At 44.3% G+C, this 27,388-nt stretch overlaps 1 protein-coding gene across 1 annotated transcript in view; it reads right to left on the minus strand.

Annotated features, from left to right (window-relative positions):
- The window catches only part of LOC126291963 (ras-related protein Rab-32-like), a 384,077-nt gene that overhangs the window by 68,986 nt on the left and 287,703 nt on the right, over window positions 1-27,388 (minus strand). The window contains exon 3 of the mRNA XM_049985719.1: window positions 19,556-19,588. Within this exon, the coding sequence (XP_049841676.1) occupies window positions 19,556-19,588 (33 nt within the window). The remainder of the gene's footprint in view (window positions 1-19,555; window positions 19,589-27,388) is intronic.

Raw genomic sequence — 27,388 nt, forward strand, 5'->3', positions numbered from 1 at the left:
TGCACTTTCCGCCGACCACTGGCGACAACATCTATGTACTGTGGAGACCTCACGCCCCCACGTGTTGAGCAATTCGGCGGTACGTCCACCCGGCCTCCCGCATGCCCACTATACGCCCTCGCTCAAAGTCCGTCAACTGCACATACGGTTCACGTCCACGCTGTCGCGGCATGCTACTAGTGTTAAAGACTGCGATGGAGCTCCGTATGCCACGGCAAACTGGCTGACACTGACGGCGGCGGTGCACAAATGCTGCGCAGCTAGCGCCATTCGACGGCCAACACCGCGGTTCCTGGTGTGTCCGCTGTGCCGTGCGTGGGATCATTGCTTGTACAGCCCTCTCGCAGTGTCCGGAGCAAGTATGGTGGGTCTGACACACCGGTGTCAATGTGTTCTTTTTTCCATTTCCAGGAGTGTATGCCCGATAGCCGAACACTGTTGCGTATCTCTCTGTGCTAGGTACCGTAACGGGACAGCTGTATTCCAGGCAGCTTATTTTGAATCGTGCTCGTCTGTTTAGAGGCTCAGTGGATCCCGAATTCTTGTTTATGGACGATAATGCCAGCCCACAAATTCCGGTGAGGTGCCATTGGAAAATGAAGACATTCACGGATGGAATAGCCTGCATACTCCCCGGAACTGAACCCTATAGAGCATATCTGAGATGCTGTTGGCAGACATGTTTCTCAACGAACACCCCGTCACCAACCGTGGAAGAACTGAAAAGCACCTTAAGAGAGTAGTGGGGCAACATTCCCCTCTCCTCCAACGACTCCTCAACAGTTTGGTAGCCATTATGAATAACAGGTGTAAAAATGAACACTGACCTTGACCTTTATGTCGGGGGTCTGGTCCCTGTCAAACACTAACGTTATTTACTGTTATCCTGCTGTCCCATATAGTAAAATCCGTTCCATTCTCATTATAAATACAGAGAGTTCATTTTAACTGAGGACATTGAGACACAGTGAAAATTACACATCGGAACGAGAAGTTTTAATTCCAATTTGTCTGACTAGGAGGGGACATCTAACGATGGCTGACTCGACCTGCCACCTCACTCCGTGCGTGTTGGATGGGAGCCAACTTTGAAACCTTCAGTAGGTAGCCCCGTATTTCATTACAGATTACGATTCTACGGCAAAATTCAATACCTTTTGTCTGAAAAATTTTTTTCGTTTCGCCATAGATGGCCCTGTAACCTGAGGAAAAAAATGGGTTGAGATCGACATGGAGTGCAAAATGGCTAAGCAGGGATGGCTAGAGGGCAAATTTAAGGATGTAGAGGCATATATCACTAGGGGTTAAAATAGATACTGCCTACAGGAAAATTAGAGAGACCTTTGGGGAAGGGAGAGCCACTTGAATGAATATCAAGAGCTCAGATGGAAAACCAGTTCTAAGCAAAGAAGTGAAAGCAGAAAGGAATATATTATGGAAACGAAAGTGGACGCAGATGAATATGAAATGGGAGATATGATACTGCGTGAAGAGTTTGACAGAGCACTGAAAAGACCTAAATCGAAACAAGGCTCCGGGAGTAGGCAACATTCCATTAGAACTACTGATAGCATTGGGAGAGCCAGCCCTGACAAAACTCTACCATCTGGTGAGCAAGATGTATGAGACAGGCGAAATACTCTCAGACTTGAAGAAGAATACAATAACTGAAATCCCAAAGAAAGCAGGTGTTGACAGGTGTGTGTGGTCGAGCAGTTCTAGGCGCTTCAGTCCGGAACCGCGCTGCTGCTTCGGTCGCCGGTTCGAATCCTGTCTCGGGCATGGATGCGTGTGATGTAGTTTTAAGTCCAGGGGACTGATAACCTCAGATGTTAAGTAATATAGTGCTGAGAACCATTTTAACCATTTTTTGACAGGTGTGAAAATTACTGAACTATCAGTGAGTCACGGTTCCAAAATACTAACACGTATTCTTTACAGACGACTGGAAAAACTGTTAGAAGCCGACCTCGCGGAAGATCAGTTTGGATTCTGTACAAATGTTGGAATACGTGAGGCAATACTGACCCTACGACTTATCGTAGAAGATAGGTTAAGGAAAGGCAAACTTACGTTTCTAGCATTTGTAGACAGAGAAAACTTTCGACAATGCTGACTGGTATACTCTCTTTGAAAATCTGAAGGTAGCAGGGCTCAAATACAGGGAGAGAAATACTGTTTACAATTTGTAAAGAAACCAGATGACAGAGTCGAGGGGCATGAAAGGGAAACAGTGGTTATGAAGGGAGTGAGACAGGGTTGTAGCCATCCCCGATGTTATTCGATCTGTATTTTAAGAAAGCAGTAAAGGAAACAAAAGAAAAAAACGGAGTAGGAATTAGAATACATGGAGAAGAAATAAAAACTATGAGGTTTGCCGATGACATTCTAATTCTGTCAGAGATAACAAAAAAAGAGCAGTTGAACGGAATGGACAGTGTCTTGAAAGGAGAATAGAATGTGAACAACAAAAGCAAACGAGGATAACGGAATGCAGTCGAATGAAATCGGCCAATGCTGAGCGAAATAGATTAGGAAATGAATCAAAGTAGTAGATGAGTTTTGCTATTTGGAAGTAAAATAACTAATGATGGTCGAAGTAGAGGGGATATAAAATGTAGACTGGCAATGGTAAGGAAAGTGTTTCTGAAGAAGAGAAATTTGTTAATATCGAGAATAGATTTAATTGTCAGGAAGCCTCTTCTTAAAGTATTTGTATGAAGTGTAGCCACGTACGGACAATAAATAGTTTAGACCAGAAGAGAATAGAAGCTTTCTAAATGTGGTGCTACAGAAGAAAGCTAAAGGTTAGATCGGTAGATCACGTAACAAATGAGGAGGTACTGAATACTATTGGGAAGAAGAGAAATTAGTGGCACAAATTTGACTAGAAGAAGGGATTGGTTGGTAGGACATATTTTGAGGCATCATGGGATCAACAATTTAGTATTGGAGGGCAGCGTGGAGGGTAAAAATCGTAAAGGGAGACCAAGGGATGAATAAACTGAGCAGATTCAGAAGGATGTAGGTTGCAGTAAGCACTGGGAGATGAAGAAGCTTGCACAGGATAGAGTAGCATGGAGAGCTGCATCAAACCAGTCTCTGGACCGAAGAGAACAACAACAACACAATCGTAATTTACGTCATGTACTCAGTAGCCCTTGAGTATCCTATGGCACGTGGGACGTACCCCCATGCTGCGAGGGTAGGGCAGACCAGTATTTTTCAACTTCTAACTAGAAACCCCTTCGCAACTTTGTATTCCTCCGTCAAATCAAACGGAGTACTACTCCACGCGCCACCGTGACCGTCTAGCGAACAAGACGTTCCCTAGTAAGGAGTATACTGTGACTGGAGCTCACGTGTCGTGCAGACGTGGAACAGACAGCAGCTGTAAACATTACAATACTTGAGCAGCGCCTATGACTGCACACCCAGTTATGATTTGGAGAACAGACTTGCAAATGGATGATTAATGTTGCAACCACAGAAGAAAAAATTGAGAAGATCCTGATGTACAGAGAATGCAGCAGAAACGTTGAACCTGCCGAGCGTTTTCCGGAGAAAGCTCATTCTTGTTCGTTCTTTAATAAGGTTGAGAATGCCTTTATGTCTGATGGCAGCCTAAAGACCGGCAAAAGGAAGCGAAGTAAACGTGTTACAGGAGTAGCTAATGAAATAGCTGTACTAGCGGCAGCGCACCACAACTCAAGGATAAGCGCCCGGCAATTACACCGCGATTCCGGTACCACCGTAGGTTGTACTGTGACAATATTGCATCGTCATAAATATCATCCATTCAAACGTGTCACTGCCTCAGGAACTTCAAGGGGCCTATGTCGCTAACTGGGTAGTGTTTCGTCACTGGCCACGTCAGCCAATGCAACGACCCCCATGTTCTTTGCCGAGGTATTATTTTCCGATGAGTACACTCATAAACCATGGTAGTGTTAAACGGCGTAACCCGTATTACTGGAGTGTAGACGATCCCCAAATTTACCATCAACGTCCTTGGTCGGTTAACCGAATGTATGGTCTGGTATCATGTGGAACAAACTCATTGGTCCATATTTTATAAAATGTTCAAATGTGTGTAAAATCTAATAGGACTAACTGCTGAGGTCATCAGCCCCCACACACCCCCACACACCCCCACACACCCCCACACACCCCCACACACCCCCACACACCCCCACACACCCCCACACACCCCCACACACCCCCACACACCCCCACACACCCCCACACACCCCCACACACCCCCACACACCCCCACACACCCCCACACACCCCCACACACCCCCACACACCCCCACACACCCCCACACACCCCCCACACACCCCCACACACCCCCACACACCCCCACACACCCCCCACACACCCCCACACACCCCCCCACACCCCCCCCACACCCCCACACACCCCCCCACACCCCCACACCCCCACACCCCCACACACCCACACACCCACACACCCACACACCCGAGGGAGGACTCGAACCTCCGCTGGGACCAGCCGCACAGTCTGTGATTGCAGAGCCTCCACAGTCTATGACTGCAGCGCCTGACACCGCTCGGCTAATCCCGCGCGGTCATATTTTATCGACGGCAAGTTAAATAGACGCAAATATCGAAAGTTTTTGGTAGAGGAACTAGCCTTAATACTTCAGGATGTTGCCCCGGATGTTCGACAATCTACGTGGTTTCAGCGTGACAGTTGCCCAGCGCGTTACGCAGTTTAAGCACGAGACGTACTACATCGTGTTTACACTGGCCTGTGGATTGGCAGAGGTGGCCCTATTAATTGACCCGCTAGGTTGCCAGACTTTTTTCTGTGGGGATACATAAAAAAAAAATTAAAAGCCGCCCGGAGTGACCAAGCGGTTCTAGGTGCTACAGGCTGGAACCGCGCGACCGATACGGTCGCAGGTTCGAGTCCTGCCTCGGGCATGGATGTATCTGATGTCCTTAGGTTAGTTAGGTTTAAGTAGTTCTAAGTTCTAGGGGACTGATGACCAGAGAAGTTAAGTCCCATAGTGCTCAGAGCCATTTGGGTATTTAAAAGATAAGGTGTACCAGCAAGCGGCAACAGGTCGTGAAGACACGGTCGGCCGCATCAGGAACGCCTGTGCTGACATTCCCGCAGTTGTGCTTCTGTCCCTTCTTCTTGTCAGAGTTTTCCACATGGTCCTTTCTTCGCCAGTTCTGCGGAGAACCTACTTATTCTTTTACAGTTCACTCAATTTGCAACATACTTCTGTAGTACCTTATCTCAAACGTTTCTTTAAAATCAGTACCGTCATTAGACTGTTGTTTATTTGGTGTTACAATTACACAATCATGACTGCGGCTTCAAAGTGCCATTATCAAGTATTTTAAATGTTATATAGTGCCTAAGATGGCATAAAAGCAAGGGGGAAACTACAGCCGTAATTTTCCCGAGGGCATGCAGATTTACTGTCTGAAGAAGAGAAATTTGTTAACATCGGGTATAGATTTAAGTGTCAGGAAGTAGTTTCTGAAAGTATTTGTAGGGAGTGCAGCCATGCATGGATGCGCAATATGAACGATAAATAGTTTGGACAAGAAGAGAATAGAAACTTTCGAAATGTGGTGCTACAGAAGAAAGCTGAAGATTAGATGGGTAGATCACATAACTAGTGAGGAGGTATTGAATAAAATTGAGGAGAAGAGGAGATTGTTGCACAACTTGACAAGAAGAAGGGACTGGTTGGTAGGACATGTTCTGAGGCATCAAGGGATCACAAATTCAGCATTGGAGAGCAGCGTGGAGGGTAAAAATCGTAGAGGTAGACCAAGAGATGAATACACTAAGCAGGTTCAAAAGGATGTAGGCTACAGTAGGTACTGGGAGATGAAAAAGCTTGCACAGGATAGGGTAGCATGGAGAGCTGCATCAAACCAGTCTCAGGACTGAAGACCAAAACAACAACAACAACAACAACATTTCACTGTAGACGTTATTTTCTCACAATTTCGAACATCTTGCACCTCTTTTCCTTGTCGAACGCTTCTTCCAGGTCAACAAATGCCATGAATGTGTGTGTGTTTTACTGCAGTCTTGCTTCGATTATCAATCGCGACGATAGACTCAACTTGATCGTGATCTAACATAGTCAGTTTTATCTTCCACTCTTCTGTGCATCGTTCTCGTCAGTAATTTTGATCCACGAGGTGTTAAACTGATCGTTCGTTAGATCGACAGTTCTCACACTTAGCTGTCCTCGCTCTCTTCGAGATTTGTGGATAATATTTTTCCCCTAGAAGTCTGCGGTATATCGCCAGACCGGTACATAGTCGAGTTACATTAATGCGATCATCGCCATGTTCGACATCTACGTGCAGTAACCGCTCACAGATGGCAGGTGGCAGCACCAACAATATATAAAGTGAGTCGGGGGACGCAGATAACATATCTCACTGACAGGAGTTTCAACACCGACGTGCAGGGCAAACAATCAACACGACATGGTATCCAAGATGGAGTACCCCAGGGAAGCATCCTAGGGCCCATCTTGTTCAACCTGTACATTAACGACTTCCCAGCAACACAAAACACGACGTTAGCCATCTACGCGGGTGACACAGCCATCCTTGCGCAAGACTGGAAACTCACGACTACAGACTGGACTCGGAGCGGCAGAGCCTTGGCTCGTGAAATAGCGTGTTGGAGTAAACGTCGGCAAGTGCGAAGCCATTCCGTTCACACGCATACCGAAACTACTGCGCGAACACCAACACTGCAACCCAATAACGCTACAAGCACGCCCAATAAGTTTCCTGGAGAAAGTCAGTTACCTCGGTGTCTGGATGGACCGGAAAATACTCTGGGGGGACCACATTCAACGCATGACCAACAAAGCAAACGCGAGGCTCAAACAGCTCTATCGTATGCTCAACAGGCGTAGCGCACTGAATAGGAGGGTGGCCAGTTTCTAACAACCCTACCACAACAAAGGTCAAAATTTAATGATGATTGTGGTGTTGCTCACGCTGCTAAATACTGCATTTTCGGGCAACAACAAAGGTATTATGCGGCAGGTGTCATTAGAGCACAGTTAATAAAGACATTTCATGTAATAATGAATAATCTAGGCACTCATCTTTTCGTGTTTCCCACGCTGGTCTCGTTGTAAAATCATGGGTCAATCGTCTAAAATCTAGTTGGTGGTGATTCCAAGCTCGGATGCAAAGAGGCCTAGGTTTTATTCTGCTACATTCAAAAGTTTTGTAGATGCGCTTCACAAACCATTCTTGAAGATTAAACCTTTCAAACTTAGCACAATGGTGATGTAAAAAAATAATAATCAGCACTCCGAATTTAAGTTACACTTTTTTATTGCTTTTGTTGCGATAGCACGTAACACTTCACAATACAAAACATACTTGGAAACATCTTCCTCACTGTTAAAGTTCACATTTTATAAACTGGCTACAATATGAGTCTTTCCAACATGACGTCTAAGACTTGACTTTATCAAGGTCCGACTCTGTAACAACTAACTAACAATCGCTTACGCGCCCAAAAATCAGAGTTACAAGTACGTCAAAGATCATAGTGACAAAAGAAAGAATACACTTAAGAATAATATCAATGCAACATAAACATATGGATGTATCAAAGTACCTCTACATTAATGAAATCAAATCTGAATGTTGTCTCAGAAATATGTCTACTTTACAGAAACACAGTAGAATATTACTGGTATCGAGAGGTTCAGGTGAGGTGCCGTAATGGTTGCGTAGTTCAAGTACCATTACAAGGTCCATGTACACCACACTTATTAGACCTCTGATGACGTTTGCTGCTCTCGTCTGGGGATACGCTGCGCCCACACGCCTGCGCCGTCTGCAGCTCATACAGAACAAAGTTCTCAGAATCACAAGCAACGCTCCGTGCTACACACGCACCGCGGATATTCACCGGGATTATCGGCTAGATACCCTCTTGCAGATATTGCAAAAACTCTCCATACGACTGTACAGAAACATGAGACACTCGCGTAACCCGTTTATTCTTTGTCTGGGAAACTACGACCACAACCATAAATGGAAACATAATAGACTAAAGACACTATTAGCAAGGAACTAATCTGTGGCCCACAGCCCGCTAACACAACAGTACTGGCGAGCCCCTGTAACACAGCTACTACTGGCAACCCCAGATGCTCGACCCGCCGAAAAACAGGCAATCGCAGGGTAGCCGTACTGTACACAACCCGCAAACCATCCACACGCACGCACACCCTACAGTGTGAGCTGATCTATGGCCGATCGCCCACTAATGTATGACGACCTCGGACTCTTACAGGGAAGCAGCAGCTGCAGCTGGCTCTAGAAGGAGAACCCGCAACGACGAAGGTAACGATACACGATACCTCGCAATAACATAACCACACCTTGCATGCACTGTAGCTGCTAGCAAGCCGCTACTGCCCTTACTACCCGTCCTATTGTCGCAAAGGTTTTTTTCCCCTTGGCGCTTGCCTTGGCACTTTTTTCCCTCCGCCCTTACAAACCGCTACCCTTCGATGGCTTTCGTCCACTTTCTGTCTCCTGATGGACCATGTTATCTACATCTGCATCTACATCTACACGATTACTCTGCAATTAACATTTAAGTGCTTGGCAGAGGGTTCATTAACCACAATCACACTATCTACCATTCCACTCCCGAACAGCGCGCCGGAAAAACGAACACCTAAACCTTTCTGTTCGAGCTCTGATTTCTCTTATTTTATTTTGATGATCATTCCCACCTATGTAGGTTGGGCTCAACAAAATATTTTCGCATTCGGAAGAGAAAGTTGGTGTCTGAAATTTCGTATATAGATCTCGCCGCGACAAAAAACGTCTTTGCTTTAATGACTTCCATCCCAACTCGCGTATCATATCTGCCACACTCTCTCCTCTATTACGTGATAATACAAAATGAGCTGCCTTTTTTGCACCCTTTCGATGTCCTCCGTCAGTCCCACCTGGTAACGATCCCACACCGCGCATCAATATTCCAACAGAGGACGAACGAGTGTAGTGTAAGCTGTCTCTTTAGTGGACTTATTGCCATCTTCTAAGTGTCCTGCCAATGAAACTCAACCTTTGGCTCGCCTTCCCCACAACATTATCTATGTGGTCTTTCCAACTGAAGTTGTTCGTAATTTTAACACCCAGGTACTTAGTTGAATTGAGAGCCTTGAGAATTGTACTATTTATCGAGTAATCGAATTCCAACGGATTTCTTTTGGAACTCATGTGGATCACCTCACACTTTTCGTTATTTAGCGTCAACTGCCCCCTGCCACACCATACAGCAATCTTTTCTAAATCGCTTTGCAACTGATACTGGTCTTCCGATGACCTTACTAGACGGTAAATTACAGCATCATCTGCGAACAGTCTAAGAGAACTGCTCAGATTGTCACCCAGGTCATTTATATAGACAAGGAACAGCGGAGGTACCAGGACGCTTCCCTGGGGAACACCTGATATCACTTCAGTTTTACTCGATGATTTGCAGCCTATTACTACGAACTGCGACCTTCCTAACAGGAAATCACGAATCCAGTCGCACAACTGAGACTATACCCCATAGGCCCGCAGCTTGATTAGAAGTCGCTTGTGAGGAACGGTGTCAAAAGCTTTCCGGAAATCTAGAAACACGGAATCAACTTGAGATCCCCTGTCGATAGCTGCCATTACTTCGTGTGAATAAAGAGTAATCCTACCCAGACGCATCGGCAACACCACAGCCCGCATCCTATGACTTCTGATTCGAAAAGTAACACGTTATACGGAGGTGACAGTGACAGAAGAGCTTTTGGTTTGGTCACTGTGTAAGTGGAGGGGCCCCATCCTTAGGAAAAACGCAGGAAACAGTGCAGTCGTCGTCGTAACGTAGAATTAGAGCGATTTATCTGACGTTCAAAAGCGCGTTATCATTGGCTTTCGGTCCAAGAGTGGAAGCCTTTCCAGGCAACTATGTTGCTCCACGGCCTTAGATGAGAGGGGTGAACGAGCGCTGCCGAGATGTGTACGGGTGAATGGACGGGCAACTCCTGAGCACCATCTGACAGTCCAGACGAAACGAGGGGGCTATCAACTCTATCAACTGTGTGTGCTCAACGTTGCTGCGTTTGGACTTCTGCAGAAAGCGCCTGGTTGATGCACCGTTGCTGACTGCTGCTCATCAGCGACCACAAATGTACGTCCACTGAGTGGTGACAGATGGAGTTTGCGAATGGATGACGTTTTATGCTTCATTGGACAGAGGGCTGTTTGCGTGTATTGTATGAAATGTCTGAAAGCGAACACCCTACAACAATCGTCTGAGGGGTCCAGACCAGAGATCATTCAGTAGGTGATCTCGTCTTTCTGGAAGGTACAACGCATCAACAAAAGCATGCATCTACTCTTGGGGATCATGTCCACCCCTACACGCAACTTGTTTTCCCTTGGCACAATGGCATCTACCAGAAGGGCAATGTAACGTTTCACGCAGCTTGTGAAGCCGTCGGCACACGGACTGTGCAGTCTGACGTCAGCGTTTAGAGTGCCGAGTTCAGCGTGCTGCTGAACGCTCAGGAACGATGCGACTTGTGCACACGGTACGTGGGCCCCAACGTGCTATACGCGATCGATTTGCACTCCAGCGGCAGTTCAGGGATATTGTTCGTAAATCACACTATTTACTCAACAGGCGCGCGTAAAATTCCCACGTTAGCTCTATTAAAACGCACATTTCCTCCATCGTTCACGAAAAGGAAAGTACCTGGTCCAATCAATAACGACACAGACTTATAAAAGTTCCATTACAAACAATGCGGTAAACATTATTTCATCATTCCCACATTTTAGTAAAACCCCAAGGTCAGTCTTACTTGATCACTGTTCCCACGCAGTAGCAGAATCGTTGCAACATGTGAATTACGAAGCGTAAAAAGAAAAAGGAGCAAAATATCTTTATACAAGCAGCGGAATCCAAGCCAACAAAGTCATCCCTAAAAAAAGGTGAACTTATATTTACATAACGTCAATTATTATAGTATATACTTATATTAACCTAATATAAAGTATCAGAACCTAATAAAAACGCGAATGTTACGAAAAATTTGGAAGTGTCCTGACACGAACCACCGCCCCTAACAAACAACTTCATACAAGACAGAGACGCTACTCATTGCGGTTTTTTTAAAACTCTCATTTTGTTCGCATTTGTTCGTTATATCTGCTCGGGGCGGACGTCGTAAGACATCCGATTAAGTTCGTTGATGATGGATTAACTCAGTTCTTTTCATTACAGAGGGTACGTCACCCTCTGACCGAATACGCTGAGCTACCGTGCAGGCTAAAGGACCTCCACATTCCTTCCATCTAATCATAGTTTGTTACGCCTTTCTGAAAACAATCTTAGATATGTCACTAATTGAAATTTAATTACAAGAAATTCTACCAAGAACAATGCGTTTTGGGTGGATCTTCTGTGTGTCGCTGACTTCAAATAGCCTACTCTCGTAACACGCAATTCTTTTGCCACGAATGATGTTTTTCATTACTTTGTTGGGACGAATCACACAGTTAGCAACGGGTTTTCCAGTGATTCTCAATTTGCTGGTGCTCAGAAACGGCATATATACATATAGACTTGAAATGAATGCCAATATGGCGCCTCACAACCCTGTACTCAAGAGAGACGGCATGCTTGTGACGTAGGTGGCGTTGTGCCATCTCATTGGTCAACGCTCAGACGCACGCTTAGAGCATCCGACGTGCCAGATATTGCTCTGCACGTTCGGAAAGACTCCCGAACGTGCTATTCCACGCTATGACGTCAGAAACTCGGTACGCTCAACACTCAACGTTCGGATGCACGGCCCGTGTGCCGACGGCTTAACACATGTGCATGGTTCCAAGAGCCCCAAGACGAGCTTACCGCACTGCCATGGCCACGAGCCTTCCCGGGTTTAAACGTAATCTAGAATCTGTGGGACCACCTCAGTTGGTCTATTACCGGCACGGATTCTCAACCGAGAAAGCTGGAGAGCTGGGCGTGGCAGTGGAGTCGGCATGTCCCCAAGTCCCTGCTGGTACCTTCCAGGACCTCAGTGACACCCTTCCTGCACGTTTCGCGGCGCAAAAGATGGTTACTCAGTTTTCTGACAGTTTGTCACATTAATGTGACTGGACAGTGTAGATTCTACACAGCATCTAGGGTAGTCGCCCTGTTAGCACTTTCGCCATAGACTACAGAAATGACTAACTAATGTCACCTACCACTTCTGCTTTATGTGCTCGCAAATCTTCCGAAGTTCTGTCTGAGTCCTTCATTAATTACGCTACTGGCCATTAAAATTGCTATACCACGAAGATGACGTGCTACAGACGCGAAATTTAACGGACAGGAAGAAGATGCTGTGATATGCAAATGATTAGCTTTTCAGGGCATTCAAACAAGGTTGGCGCCGGTGGCGGCACCTACAACGTGCTGACATGAGGAAACTTTCCAATCGATTTCTCATACACAAACAGCAGTTGACCGGCGTTGCCTGGTGAAACGTTGTTGTGATGCCTCGGGTAAGGAGGAGAAATACGTACCATCACGTTTCTGACTTTGGTAAATGTCGGGTTGTAGCCTATCGCGATTGCGGTTTATCGTATCGCGACATTGCTGCTCCCGTTGGTCGAGATCCAATGACTGTTAGCAGAATATGGAATCGGTGGGTGCAGGAGGCTAATACGGACCGCAGTGCTGGATCCCAACGGCCTCGTATCACTAGCAGTCGAGATGACAGGCATCTTATCTGCATAGCTGTAACGGATCGTGCAGCCACGTCTCGATCCCCAAGTCAACAAATAGGGACGTTTGCAAGACAACAACCATCTGCACGAACAGTTCGACGACGTTTGCAGCAGCATGGACTATCAGCTCGGAGACCATGGCTGCGTGAGACAGGAGCGCCTGCGATGGTGTACTCGACGACGAACCTGGGTGCACGAATGGCAAAAGTCATTTTTTCGGATGAATGCAGGTTCTGTTTACAGCATCATTATGTCGGATCCGTGTTTGGCGACAACGCAGTGAAAGCACATTGGAAGCGTGTATTCGTCATCGCCATACTGGCGTATCCCCGGCGTGATGGTATGGCGTGCCATTGATTACACGTCTCGCTCACCTCTTGTTCGCATTGATGACAGTCTGAACAGTGCACGTTACATTTCAGATGTGTTACGACCCGTAGTTCTACCCTTCATTCGATCCTTGCGAAACCCTACATTTGAGCAGGATAATGCACGACCGCACGTTGCAGGTCCTGTACGGGCCTTTCTGGATACAGAAAATGTTAGACTGCTGCCCTGGCCAGCACATTCTCCACATCTCTCACCAACTGAAAACGTCTGGTCAATGGTGACCGAGCAACTGGCTCATCACAATACGCCAGTCACTACTCTTGATGAACTGTGGTATCGTGTTGAAGCTGCATGGGCAGCTGTACCTGTACACGCCATCGAAGCTCTGTTTGACTTAATACGCAGGCGTATCAAGGACGTTATTACGGCCAGAGTTGGTTGTTCTGGGTACTGATGTCTCAGGATCTATGTACCCAAATTGCGTGAAAATGCGATCACATGTCAGTTCTAGTATATTATATTTGTACAATGAATACCCCATTATTATCTACATTTCTGCTTGGTGTATCAATTTTAATGGCCAGTAGTGTATATTTGGTATTGACGGCAGTCAGCATGGCAGGACCTCCGTCTTGCTACTCGTGTCGTAAGAGGCAGTGTGGTGAGGGTGGGAGGGAGGGGGGACTCAGGCACACGGCTCGGCCTACAGTGGGCGCCGGCGCGCGGCGGAACGGAAAGGCGACACCCGCTCCACGCTGGCCTAGCCCCACCGAATCCCACCTACATAGCCTCGTCCTATCCGCTTACCACTGGGGCTCGCGGGCCTCGCCTCAACCCACACTGCTACGCCGCATACACACTAACTGTACGGCTATTCCTGGCTCTACACATTCATTTAACACTTAATAACAAAAGAAAAAAAGAAAAGAACCACCACAAAGGAATTACACGAATGGTACGGAAACCTCTGGATGTCATGTGCATGTACAGACAAACGAATGTTTACCATTTAAGAAGATTTCTGTTATTTATTCCACGAGAAAAAGCTCCACAAACTGGCAAGCCAATAACGCGTCATCGCTGGGCATCGGGTCTCGGTTCGAAAATGGGACTTCACTGAAGACAATTCTACTCCAGTCAATGAGATTCCAGGCTGTAGATTGTAAGCGTACTGTCATATCGCTGGCTTAGTTGTGGAGTATCTTTGCGGGCAGCCGCGTCTGTAGGGGGTCGAGCGCAAGTACGGTATTGTTATGTTGTGTAGTGTGCAGCTCTGCATGTGCGAGTTCTTTTTTTAGTATTCAGGTTGACGTGTTGCTACAAGTGCTGTTACAGTAAAGTTTTGAAATATGGAAGTGATTCAGAGGAAAGTGCGTCAAGAAGTAATGAAAAAATGAGCAGTGCCGTCGATAACGTATTTATGTCTCCTCTCGTTGCGTGTGGCACACCATCGATCATCCGCGCCGTGTTCGGTCTCCCAGAATGAACCGATGTGAATCAGTAAAAATGAGTTACCATGAAAGAGTGCAGTCAAGTGCCAGTGTGAGGCCCTGCGTTCGATCACCGCCTTTCCGCATTATCAACAATCACCCGCGTCGTGTAGGTTACGCGTACGCTCGTCTAATTGATATTTCGTGGACTTTTAATCATCCGTTAATTCTGATAACACTTCTGAATTAGAATGTAAACAGTGCAACCTGCGATTTTCTTTAATCGTCTCAGAATACAGTTGTTCATACCAGGCGTCGAACAGTGTTGTGTTTTAACGTTGAGTGGCTCCCCTTATTCGCTTGCATATTTCCTCTTATCTTGAAAGGAGGGTATAAGATGAACATCAAAAAAGCAAAACGAGGATAATGGAATGTAGTCGAGTTAAGTCTGGTGATGCAGCGGGAATTAGATTAGGAAATGAGACACTTAAAGTAGTAAATGAGTTTTGCTATTTAGGGACCAAAATAACTGATGATGATCGAAGTAGAGAGGATATGAAATGTAGACTGGCAATGGCAAGGAAAGCGTTTCTAAAGAAGAGAAATTTGTTAACATCGAGTACGGATTTAATTGTCAGAAGTCGTTTCTGAAAGCATTTGTATGGAGTGTAGCCATGTATGGAAGTGAAACATGGACGATAAGTAGTTTAGACAAGAAGAGAATAGAAGCTTTCGAAATGTGCTGCTACAGAAGAAAGCTGAAGATTAGATGGGTAGATCACATAACTAATGAGGAGGTATTGAATAGAATTGGGGAGAAGAGGAGTTTGTGGCACAACTTGGCTAGAAGAAGGGATCGGTTGGTAGGACATGTTCTGAGGCATCAAGGGATCACCAATTTAGTACTGGAGAGCAGCATGGAGGGTAAAAATCGTAGAGGGAGACCAAGAAATGAATACACTAAGCAGATTCAGAAGGATGTAGGCTGCAGTAGGTACTGGGAGATGAAGAAACTTGCACAGGATAGAGTATCATGAAGAGCTGCATCAAACCAGTCTCAGGACTGAAGACCACAACAACAACAACATTTCGACAAATAATTTCAGGCAAGCCAACAGAAGTGTGGAGCAGAACAGTACGACCGCCGCGGGAATATCAGGTACGCGGTGTGGACTGGGCGCACGTTCAAGAAAAACAACGGTCAAGAAACGACAAAAAGTTTAAATAACCCCACCCATTCGTACTACCAGGGGTGTTACAAGATGTGTATGAACATGCGCTGTCCTCACAGGGCCTACCTTCCAACCTTCACAGAAGTTCGCCCTCCCCAAATTGTTCAACAGTGGGAAGCAAGAAGGTGCTTAAAACATCAGTGTAGGCCTGTGCTCTGATAGTGCCACGCAAAATAACAAGGGGTGCAAGCCCCCCTCCATGAAAAACACGACCACACTATACCACCACCGCCTCCGAATTTAACCTTTGGCACTACACACGCTGGCAGATGACGTTCACCAGGCATTCACCATATCCGCATCTGCCATCGGACTGCCACATTGTGTACAGTGATTCGTTACTCCACACAACGTTTTTACACTTTTCAATCGTCTAACGTTTACGCTCTTTACGCCAAGCGAGGCGTCGTTTGGCATATACCGGCGTGATGTGTGGCTTATGAGCAGCCGCTCGACCATGAAATCCAAGTTTTCTGCCTATTACACATTACGACTCTCTTCAACTGTCAGCAGTCTCTGTCAGTCAACAGACGAGGTCGGCCTGTACGCTTTTGTTGTACGTGTCCCTTCACGTTTCCACTTCACTATCACATCGGAAACAGTGGACGTACGGATGTTTAGGAGTGTCGAAATCTCGCATGCAGACGTGTGACACGAGTGACACCGAATCACCTGACCACATTCAAAGTCCGTGAGTTCCACAGAGCGCCACATTCTGTTCTCTCACGGTGTCTAATGACTACTGAGATAGCTGATACGGAGTACCTGGCAGTAGGTGGGAGCACAATGCACCTAATATGGAAAACATGTGTTTTTGGGGGCGTACGGATACTTTTGATCACATAGGGTATTTAAGCAATGTGATGTATCAGTCTCAACTTTACTGTCATAGATGCAAGGTGCGAAGAAGGTGGCTAGGGGGCGAAGTATGTGAAGATGACGATAATTAATTCGTTTCACAAGCTGTAACCTTCAAGACACTGCATCATGTGTTAATGGTAGTACTAAAAATGTAATTTTTGGTATCTTATGTAACAGTATTACAGTCTTACGAAACAGTGATAATGATCTTTTAAAAATAATTGAGCTTTGTAACCGAAGCACAATCGAACCGTTTTGGCTGTGCCACTCATTTTTCCCGCCTCGTTGGGAACCACTTATTTATTAGGTTGTTGCACCTTGTAAGTGTTCAGCCGAAAACGAATTCTTAGGTTCGCCTTCCCACAACGTTTGCTGCGCGATGGTTCCAAATTAAGTTTTTCACGTTTTACTTCCATCTCCAAGTTTTAAATTTGGGGCATTTATGGTGTAACCGATATTTAGCGGAATTTTAGTTCTCATGTGGGCGGTCTCGCACTTTCCATTGTCCAGGGTCAATTATCACTTTTCCTATTAAGCATACATCTTGTGTAATTCGTCGTTTAATAACGTGCTGATATTATGAACACTCCACTAGGCAATAAACGGCAACACTGAAACTTTCTGGCAGATTAAAACTGCGTGCCCGACCGGGACTCGAACTCGGGACCTTTGCCTTTCGCGGACAAGTGCTCTACCAACTGAGCTACCGAAGCACGACTCACGCCCGGTACTCACAGCTTTACTTCTGCCAGTATCCGTCTCCTACCTTCCAAACTTTACAGAAGCTCTCCTGCGAACCTTGCAGAACTAGCACTACTTAAAGAAAGGATACTGCGGAGACATGGCTTAGCCACAGCCTTTTGGCAGATTTTAATCTGCCAGGAAGTTTCATATCAGCGCACACTTCGCTGCAGAGCGAAAATCTCATTCTGGAAACGATAACACTATTTGCGAAGAGTGCTGATCAAATTGTCTCCTAAATCGTTTTCGTAGATTACGCACAGCAGATGATCTAAAACTTTCCCTTGGGAGCGCCAGATGGCACTTCTGTTTCACAAGAAGACTTTCCGTCTATTACTACAAACCGTGACTTTTCTGACAAGAAATCACGAATTCAGCCGCACAACTAAAAGTAAGAAAATATTCCATACGCTTGCAATCTGAGCCGTTTGTGAGGAACGCCACCAAAATTTTTCTGGAAATCCAGATCCTCTGTCGATAGCCCTTACTATTTCTTGTGGATAAAGAGAGAGTTCTGTTTCACATGGACGATAGTTTCTGAACCCGTGCTGGCTACGACTCAGTAGATCGGTGTTCGAACAACTATATGTTCCCAAATTCTAATGAAAATCGACGTGATGTGTGTCTGTAATTTGGAGGATTACATCCGTTTCCCGTTTTGTGTATTGATGTCACCCGTGGAACTTTCCAATCATTAAGTGTGGATCTTTCGTAGAGCGAGCAAGTGTACGTAAGTGCCAAAAACGGAGCTATTTGGAGACTAGCCTTTACTGGGTGACTTAAAACGATACCGAGGATATCTACATCTAAGTTCAAAAGTTAACAAAGTTAAATAATCAAGTAATAAAATAAAATTCCTCGTACCCTTAAAAACAGCTGACCCCCTTTTAAACGGTATAGACACTAGCGAAAAGAAAGATAAATAACGTCGCCTGACGCTTTTGAGTTCTTTTGTGCTGGTCTTTTTACAACTGCGATGCACTCTGCAGCTTATCAATTGCAAACAGTGTAATATTTTCTGTTTGTAATCGATTTCAGACCGAAAATTGCTTTACTTAGGCGTTTAGAAGTTTTGCTTCCTGTTGCTTTAGACGTGTTGCAATACTTATTTCCTTTGTTACTCTATTTCCAACGGTAAAACACGTACCGTTTTTATTTTCTTACATCATCACATGGTTTATGTTGTCAGCTAACGTGTTATTGTAGCTATATTCGACTTAAAGCTATTTACATGTACCAAGGAGTGATAAAATTATACCTTCGTTTATGATGTCGCTTTGTTTCGTTGCGTTAAGGCTGGGGTTGCCGGATTAAATTGGCAAAATTACCAAACATTGCCGGGCGAAAGGATTTGCTGAGTTGAGGGCGAACACAATGAAACACTTAGTAAACATTAAAAATTGCCTTTTTATTGCTAGTTACAGCTTTCAACAAATTTTTGTGACGTGCTATTGTTTGGTAATAGTTGATGCGTGTCGCAAACTACAAATAACAACGAATACATAATTCTGCTTTTACCGTATCTACACTCAGTTTGTTTCTAGTTTCAGACCATTAATGATTCCTGTGACTGATGTCTGTCTACACGCGGGCATTACTACATCGAACCGCCATTATTCTTTTGATAACCTTATATGTTTTGGCTCAGTTCAAAAAAGTTTTCCCACAAAAACGGGTGCGTGGAGGTAGAAGTTTGACTGTAATTGCACCAGCCAGCTGGCAACAGCGCACCGAATATTTATTGCCTTGATTTTGCATATCAAACAAGTCAGTAATATAAATGGAGTTATAAGAATACCGAACCACTCATACATCGATAGAGAACATGAGGCTGAAATAATGAACAGTTCGGTAAAAAACTGAGCACCTGGCAAAACCAGGTTATGAGTGTCGCGCAATTTCATAGTGTTGTTGACAATTTGCATGTTTGGCTCGTGTGTGTACATGTAAACAGCTTTAAGCCGAAATTCGTATAACGCACACCATATGTTTTGATGTGATGACAATCAGAAGAGAATACTAAATGCCACTGAAGAAAGGCCAGGAAGTGCTGAAAAAGTGTGTGAGAAAAGCAAAAATAAACGGTAGAACTTCTTTCCAACAAAAGAAGTGCGTTAAAAAAAACCAGACACTCGCCTTACTTACCTTCTGTGTACCTGCGAACAATCGCCGTTTTCCCTGCAACAAAAGAGAAGCGGATATTAGACGGTGCTGTGAGGTATTGGGACATTTCCATCCCCAGCCCCTCCCCCCGTGTTTATTAACTTCTACAAGAAGAGGAGAAAACAATGTTCAAATGTGTGTGAAATCTTATGGGATTTAACTGCTAAGGTCATCAGTCCCTAAGCTTACACACTACTTAACCTAAATTATCCTTAGGACAAACACACACACCCATGCCCGGGGAAGGACTCGAACCTCCGCCGGGACCAGGGTCCATGACTGCAGCGCCCTAGACCGCTCGGCTAATCCCGCGCGGCAGAAGAGGAGATCCAAGGCGGTCAGAATGTAGGAACTGACAAGGCTTTCTGCAGTTCTACAAACTAACTTAATCTTACCTATGCTAAGTACAGAGAACTCGAACCTCCGGTGGGAGAGGCCTCGCAATCCGTGACATGGCGCCTCTAACCGCGTGGCCACTCCCCGCGGCTGCGAATGGTGATGTCTAATTAAATGTATTGGAGATTTCGTCGTCCGTATGGATGGCTACTCAGCTGTGAACTGCAGTAAATACTGCAAAAACGGTTTTCGCATGTTTGTATTTCCTAGTAACCCTGAATGAACAAAAAGATGGGCCACAGACTGCCAGAGACAATTGGGAACCACGTGGCGCAAGTTGTGTATTGTAAATATACGTTAATAAAAGTAGTTATAAACACGTAATCAGTTGAATGCATGTGCGTTTCTTCCCAGTCTAAAACCTTACTGAAACAGTTCGTCTCAAAATTTTTCAGTTCCTGAGATACTTTCACCAATTGGAAAGTGGATAGGAATATTTTTGATGTATTTATACTGTACTTCTTATCATAAACATACATACACAAACTGAATAATACTTAACCCCATTTCTTATATAAGCACGGTAATTAAGGTATTTTTATAGCGGATTGGTCATTGTGAAAGATCCTGCGGAAGTATTATAGCCTTCAAAGAATAAAGTTTTTACCAAAACTCAACAAGCAACAAATCTATCATCAAGTACATAAAATGAATACTACTTAAATGATAGATGAAAGTATTAACAAAAATTAGTTCATACTGTACTTTCCGCCACCTCTGTACCATAGAAATGCGACATTTCTTATAGTACCTCCTTTTGAATAATAATAAGTTCCACTTTTCTAGCTATTTGTGTACAGGCAAAACTAACAAATAGCCTAAGGCTGTTACTGCAGAACACCCATATTTCAAGACATTAGTACTGAGTTCTTAATTGGTTCAAATGGCTCTGAGCACTATGGGACTTAACATCTATGGTCATCAGTCCCCTAGAACTTAGAACTACTTGAACCCAACTAACCGAAGGACATCACACAACACCCAGCTGAGTTCTTAATTTTTTACATTTAATATTTACGAACTATCGCGCAAGTTCCGAGCCTACGTTTCCATAGCCGTGTAATATTACATTCCAATTTTCTTGTCATGTGAAAAGGGCATTCTAAATATCTCTGCAAACATTAATCGATGTTTGGTTCATTTCATACATGCAATATCAAATATTTTTATGCTTGCATCCAACACCACCTGAATCTCTTAGTCGAATGGTGTAATACATTGAAACTTCACGTAAATCCACAGAAATGACAAGCCACCATCTTTGGTCGCACCGCTCACCGTTTCCGTCGTCCAGATTTCCATCCCTCCATCTACAATCAAGCCGTTCCTCAAACACAAGAAAGTATTTAGGACAACTCTCGACAGAAAACTAAGATGGAACACGTTTCTCTTTACCATCCAGCACAAAACCCGGAACCGACTAAAACTACTAACAGACCACACTTGGGGTCTACATCCCCACCATTATCCACACCTATAAATCCCTCATCTGCCCCTTCCTAGCCTAAGTTAACGTTGCCTGGATCTCTACCTTGAAATCCTGGAAAGACATGCAGCCAGCCTCGTCTTCCTTATCTGCCAGCCTTCCCGAAATCTGATACTGCACCAACTCACCTACTTCCCACGCCGCCTACTCTTCCTAGAGCACCTCCGGGTGCGATACCTAAATCTCAAAACCCATCCCAGCATCTAATTTCCAACCTACTAATCAGCAATCCATGTACCATACTGCGCCACTGCATCCATATTTCTACTTTCATGCACTCCCGTTCCCCAACGATGAAATTAGTTTCGAGATACACCCCTCTTTCAAACTCCAATCACAAAGCTCCACCTCACACTAGCCTCCATTTTCTCCTTCGTACACCTTGCTGACTTCTAGTCGCTACCTGTGTCACCTACATCATACTCCGCAAGCCACCAGATGGTGTGACACGGAGGGTACTTTCGCTACCACTAACTGATATCTCCAACCCTATTCCACTCGCGAGTAGTGCGTGGGAAGAAAATTGACGATAAGCCTCTGTGTTGGCTCTAATTTCTCACATTTTCTCCTCGTGGTCTATACGCGAGATGTATATGGGAGGAACTAATATGTTGTCCGACTCCTCCTAAAGAGTGCTGTCCCGAAATTTCAGTAGTAACTGTCCCCGTGATGCACAACGCCTCTCTTGTAACGTCTGCCAGTGGAGTTTATCATCTCCGTAACGCTCTCTCGCCAGCGAAACGATCCCGTGACGAAACGCGCCGCTCTTACTTGGATATTCTTTATTCCTCTATCAGTCCTACCTGGTAGGGGTCCCAGACAGATGAACAATATTCAAGAATCGGGTGAACAAGCGCCTTATACGCCACTTCGTTCGTGGATTGGTTACATTTCCATAAGATTCTTCGCATGAATCTGAGTCTGGCGTCTGCTTTTCTCACTATCTGTTTTATGTGGTCATTCCATTTAAGGTCGCTCTGGGTAGTTACGCCAAGATATTTTTACGGCAGACGCTGCCTCCAGCTGTTTGTCGTCAATAGTGTAACTGTGCAGTAGTGGATTTCTTTTCCTACGTATGCGCAATATGTTACATTTACTTACGTACAGGGTGAACTGCGAGAGCCTGCACCATTCATCAATTCTCTGCTGGTCGTTATGCAAATTCTTACTATCTGTGGCTCTGCAGGGCCCCATAGTCATACTTGTCGTCGCATATTCATCATGCATTTGTGTACCACATTTACTTTAAAAATATGCAGCTTACGTCATCGTATCGTGTAAAAATCTGAAGCAAATCGCTCAAGAACATTTAAATGTTTATGGTAACAACGTCAAACTACAACGTGTCTTTATATTTTAGTATAGGCATACATGTAATCTGAGAGAACTTACGGACGAATAACTTAAAATCAGGTAGAGTAGTAAATTTGGATCCGCCTATTAATTTATATGACTTAATGTAGTGAATGCAACTCGTGGGGGATATATGCAGCATTTATGTTATTACACCTAACGGTGTATTGTTTAAGCCAGATTACAGTTGCTTCCCCATCTCAATTTTGCCCTGAAGTTCTTACCTGATCTGATGCATAACTATAAACTTTCATTTTAACTCATCTTACCAAGCTGTTAGGTAAAAGAACCTATCTTACGTATGTAATCCAGTCAACACGTCCACTACATAATTTCAGATACACGTGTATTCAGGGGATTCTTTGATGACACTGATCATTATTTAATCTGCAGTGAAATTGGGATTGTGAGGCCAAAAGTGCAGGAGGTCAGGTCCATATGTAGGAGGATAAGAGCGGGGAAACTTCAGGATAAGGAAATCAGGCACACGTACATAACAGCGATCTCAGAAAGGTACCAGTTAGTTGAATGTAGTCAATTACAGTCATTGGAAAAAGGAATGGACAAGGTACAGGGACACAGTACTAGAAGTGGCTAAAGAATGCCTTGGACCAGTAGTGTGTAAAAGTAGGATGAAGCAAACAGCTTGGTGGAATGACACAGTCAAGGCAGCCTGTAAAAGGAAAAAGAAGGCGTATCAAAAATGGCTACATACTAGAACTCAGGTCGACAGAGAAAGTTATGTTGAAGAAAGAAACAAAGCCAAACATAATTGCAGCATCCAAGAAGAAATCTTGGGAAGACTTTGGAAACAGGTTGGAGACTATGGGTCAAGCTGCTGGAAAACCATTCTGGAGTGTAATTAGCAGTCTTCGAAAGGGAGGAGAAGGAAATGACAAGTATTTTGGACAGGTCAGGAAAACTGCTGGTGAATCCTGTGGATGCCTTGGGCAGGTGGAGGGAATATTTTGAAGAGTTGCTCAATGTAGGTGAAAATACGATAAGCAATGTTTCAGATTTCGAGGTAGAATGGGATAGGAATGATGATGCAAATAGGATCACATTTGAGGAAGTGGAGAAAATGGTCAATAAACTGCAGTGCAATAAAGCAGCTGGGGTGGATGAAATTAAGTCGAAACTCATCAAATACAGTGGAATGTAAGATCTTAAATGGCTACACAGGATAATTGAAATGTCCTGGGAGGACAGGTTCCATCAGACTGGACGAAAGCAGTAATCACACCAATCTTTAAAAATGGAAACAGAAAAGATTGTACAACTACAGAGGTATCTCTTTAATCAGCGTTGTGGGTAAAATCTTCTCAGGTATTGTTGAAAGGAAAGTGCGAGCATTAGTTGAGGACCAATTGGATGAAAATCAGTGTGAGTTTAGGCCTCTTAGAGGTTGTCAGGACCAGATCTTTAGCTTACGGCAAATAATGGAGAAGTGTTATGAGTGAAACAGGGAATTGTATCTATGCTTTATAGATCTAGAAAAGGCATATGACCGGCTTCCTAGGAGGAAGTTATTGTCTGTTCTACGAGATTATGGAATAGGAGACAAACTTTTGCAAGCAATTAAAGGTCTTTACATGGATAGTCAGGCAGCAGTTAGAGTTGACGGTAAATTGAGTTCATGGTTCAGAGTAGTTTCAGGGGTAAGACAAGGCTGCAACATGTCTCCGCTGTTGTTCACATTATTTATGGACCATATGTTGAAAACAATAGACTGGCTGGGTGAGATCAAGATATGTGAACACAAAATAAGCAGTCTTGCATATGCGGATGACTTAGTTGTGATGGCAGATTCGATTGAAAGTTTGCAAAATAATATTTCAGAGCTAGATCAGAAATGTAAGGACTATGGTATGAAGATTAGCATCTCCAAAAGGAAAGTAATGTCAGTGGGAAAGAAATATAAACGGACTGAGCGCCAAATAGGAGGAACGAAGTTAGAACAGGTGGACAGTTTCAAGTACTTAGGATGCATATTCTCACAGGATGGCAACATAGTGAAAGAACTGGAAGCGAGGTGTAGCAAAGCTAATGCAGTGAGCGCGCAGCTACGATCTACTCTCTTCTGCAAGAAGGAAATCAGTACCAAGACTAAGTTATCTGTGCACCATTCAATCTTTCGAACAACTTTGTTGTATGGGAGCGAAAGCTGGGTGGATTCAGGTTACCTTATCAACAAGGTTGAGGTTACGGATATGAAAGTAGCTAGGATGATTGCAGGTACTAGTAGATGGGAACAATGGCAGGAGGGTATCCACAATGAGGAAATCAAAGAAAAACTGGGAATGAAGTCTATAGATGTAGCAGTCAGGGCGAACAGGCTTAGATGGTTGGGTCATGTTACACGCATGAGAGAAGCAAGGTTACGCAAGAGACTCATGGGTTCAGCAGTAGAGGGTAGGAGGAGTCGGGGCAGACCAAGGAGAAGGTACCTGGATTCGGTTAAGAATGATTTTGAAGTAATAGGTTTAACATCAGAAGAGGCACCGATGTTAGCACTCAATAGGGGATCATGGAGGAATTTTATAAGGGGGGCTATGCTCCATACTGAACGCTGAAAGGCATAATCAGTCTTAAATGATGATGATGATGATGATGATGATGTAGGTGGTTGTACGAGTAGATTCGTAGACACCAATAAAATATACAAGAAAGATTTTTCTTTGCATCATTGAATTCGTGAGACATACCAGATAAACGTTCTAGATGATATTCAATGATATTAATTTTGTATAGTTACCAACCCGTTTTAAATTCTGAAACAGATCGCAGTATCTCTCTTTTCTAATAGATTCCACACCAGAGGTTCACGAAATGTGTCATTAATGTGTGCTTGTGTAGCATTTTACTCGAAATAGATCAGCTGGACCGTTAGCATAAAGAGAGTTTAGTTGCAACATAGTTCACAGCCCTCATGAACTGTACGTGTTCGACTTTGACTGTACCATTTAAACCAGCAGTGCAGAACAATTTAGTCCCTTACGTCAGATAGGCAAAGCGACATTTCACTCTTCTTACTCTCGTAAACCAGCGGCTTTCAAATTATGGCACCCACGCCTGTTCACTTCCACATCTTACGTAAGTGGGCTGCTTTAACGAGGCAAACCTTGACTTCAAAGTAAACAGCTTACCTCAGCCTTTCCCTTTACTACTGTTTAATGTGACTACTGCCTGACGATAAATGAAGGAAACTGAGAAGACGGGAGGTGGTAACCAGAGGTTACTGAAATTTGAATGTAGTAGCATTTAACTGCGAATTCACAAATACAGGATGACACAGAAAAAGGGGAACATTTCCACCATCCAATAAAACGAAGTGATGAAGGAAAGAAATTGCATTCATAGTAACTGAAACCTTGCAACTTCGCGATTTACGCCATTTGGCATTTATCATTTTTCAAAAATTACGTCCTTTTGATGGCGTCCACCTGTACGAATACATTCGTGAAATCCGCTGGTGAGATTCCTTATTGACCACTGCAACATCTCAGCTGGGATACTGTGAATTGCATTCCGAATTCTCTGATTTAACTCATCCAGGGTTCTTGGTCGAGTCTTTTAGACTTTGCTCTTGAGGTAGCCCCACAAGAAAAAAGAGTCACAAACGGATAAATCTGACGATCTAGTGAGCTAGGGAATGTTGCCGAATCGTGAGATCACACGGTTGCCAAACAATTCTCACACATATGCCATTGATTGCCGTGCAATATGTGATGTCGCTCCGTTCTGTTCAAACCAGTCTCCTTGAACGTTTGGAAAGTTGTTCAGTGTAGGGGTAGCGAAAGTTCTCCACGTAACGTTCGGCACTGACTGTTATTGTGTTTACCTGTTCGTTTGCGAAAAAATACGGTCCGATAGACCCATGTGATGAAACACCACACCATACTGTCACTTTACTAGCATATAAAGCGTCATTAAGATTTGCATTTGCTCAGTAACGGTAGTTTATTCACATAACCTGCGAGATGAAAATATGCCTCATGTGACATCCACATCTTGTTTAGAGATTCATCGTCATAATTTATTTTTGTTATCATTAGTTGACAGAATCCAAATCGTAACCGGTAATCGCTGTCCTTCAATTGTTGCACCATCTGTAGTTTGTACGGATGAACTTTTAAATTTTCTGCGAAGACGCTCCCCGGACATTCCAACCACTGCTGCTCGATTACGAATTTAATTCCGTAGGCTGCGTAAGACAAACTCGCGTACATCATCGATGTTCGCTGGAGAACGCACACTTCCTGGTCGCCCTGTTGATTTCTTCTTGAGGGTAGATCCTAAATTTTATCGCATGTTTCGACGAAACGGCATCATGACGTCCTAAATTATAAAAACGTCGAAAATCCTCAGCGCCGCTATCAAAATACCTTTGTATTTATAAAACTTTTTATGGCTAACGCACGCTGTTGTCCGTTCCACTGATCAATAATTACTGAAATGGCGGACTGTTTACTCGCTAACTGTCACGAACCCTGTATTTATAAGCTGGCCAAGACAGTTGTATTCTATGACATTGCCAGGTAACGGATTTTTTAGGTTTGCATTTCCTTCCATGGTAAATC

This window comes from Schistocerca gregaria, chromosome 9 (genome assembly GCF_023897955.1).
Source record: "Schistocerca gregaria isolate iqSchGreg1 chromosome 9, iqSchGreg1.2, whole genome shotgun sequence".
In the NCBI taxonomy this organism is placed as follows: Eukaryota; Metazoa; Arthropoda; class Insecta; order Orthoptera; family Acrididae; genus Schistocerca; species Schistocerca gregaria.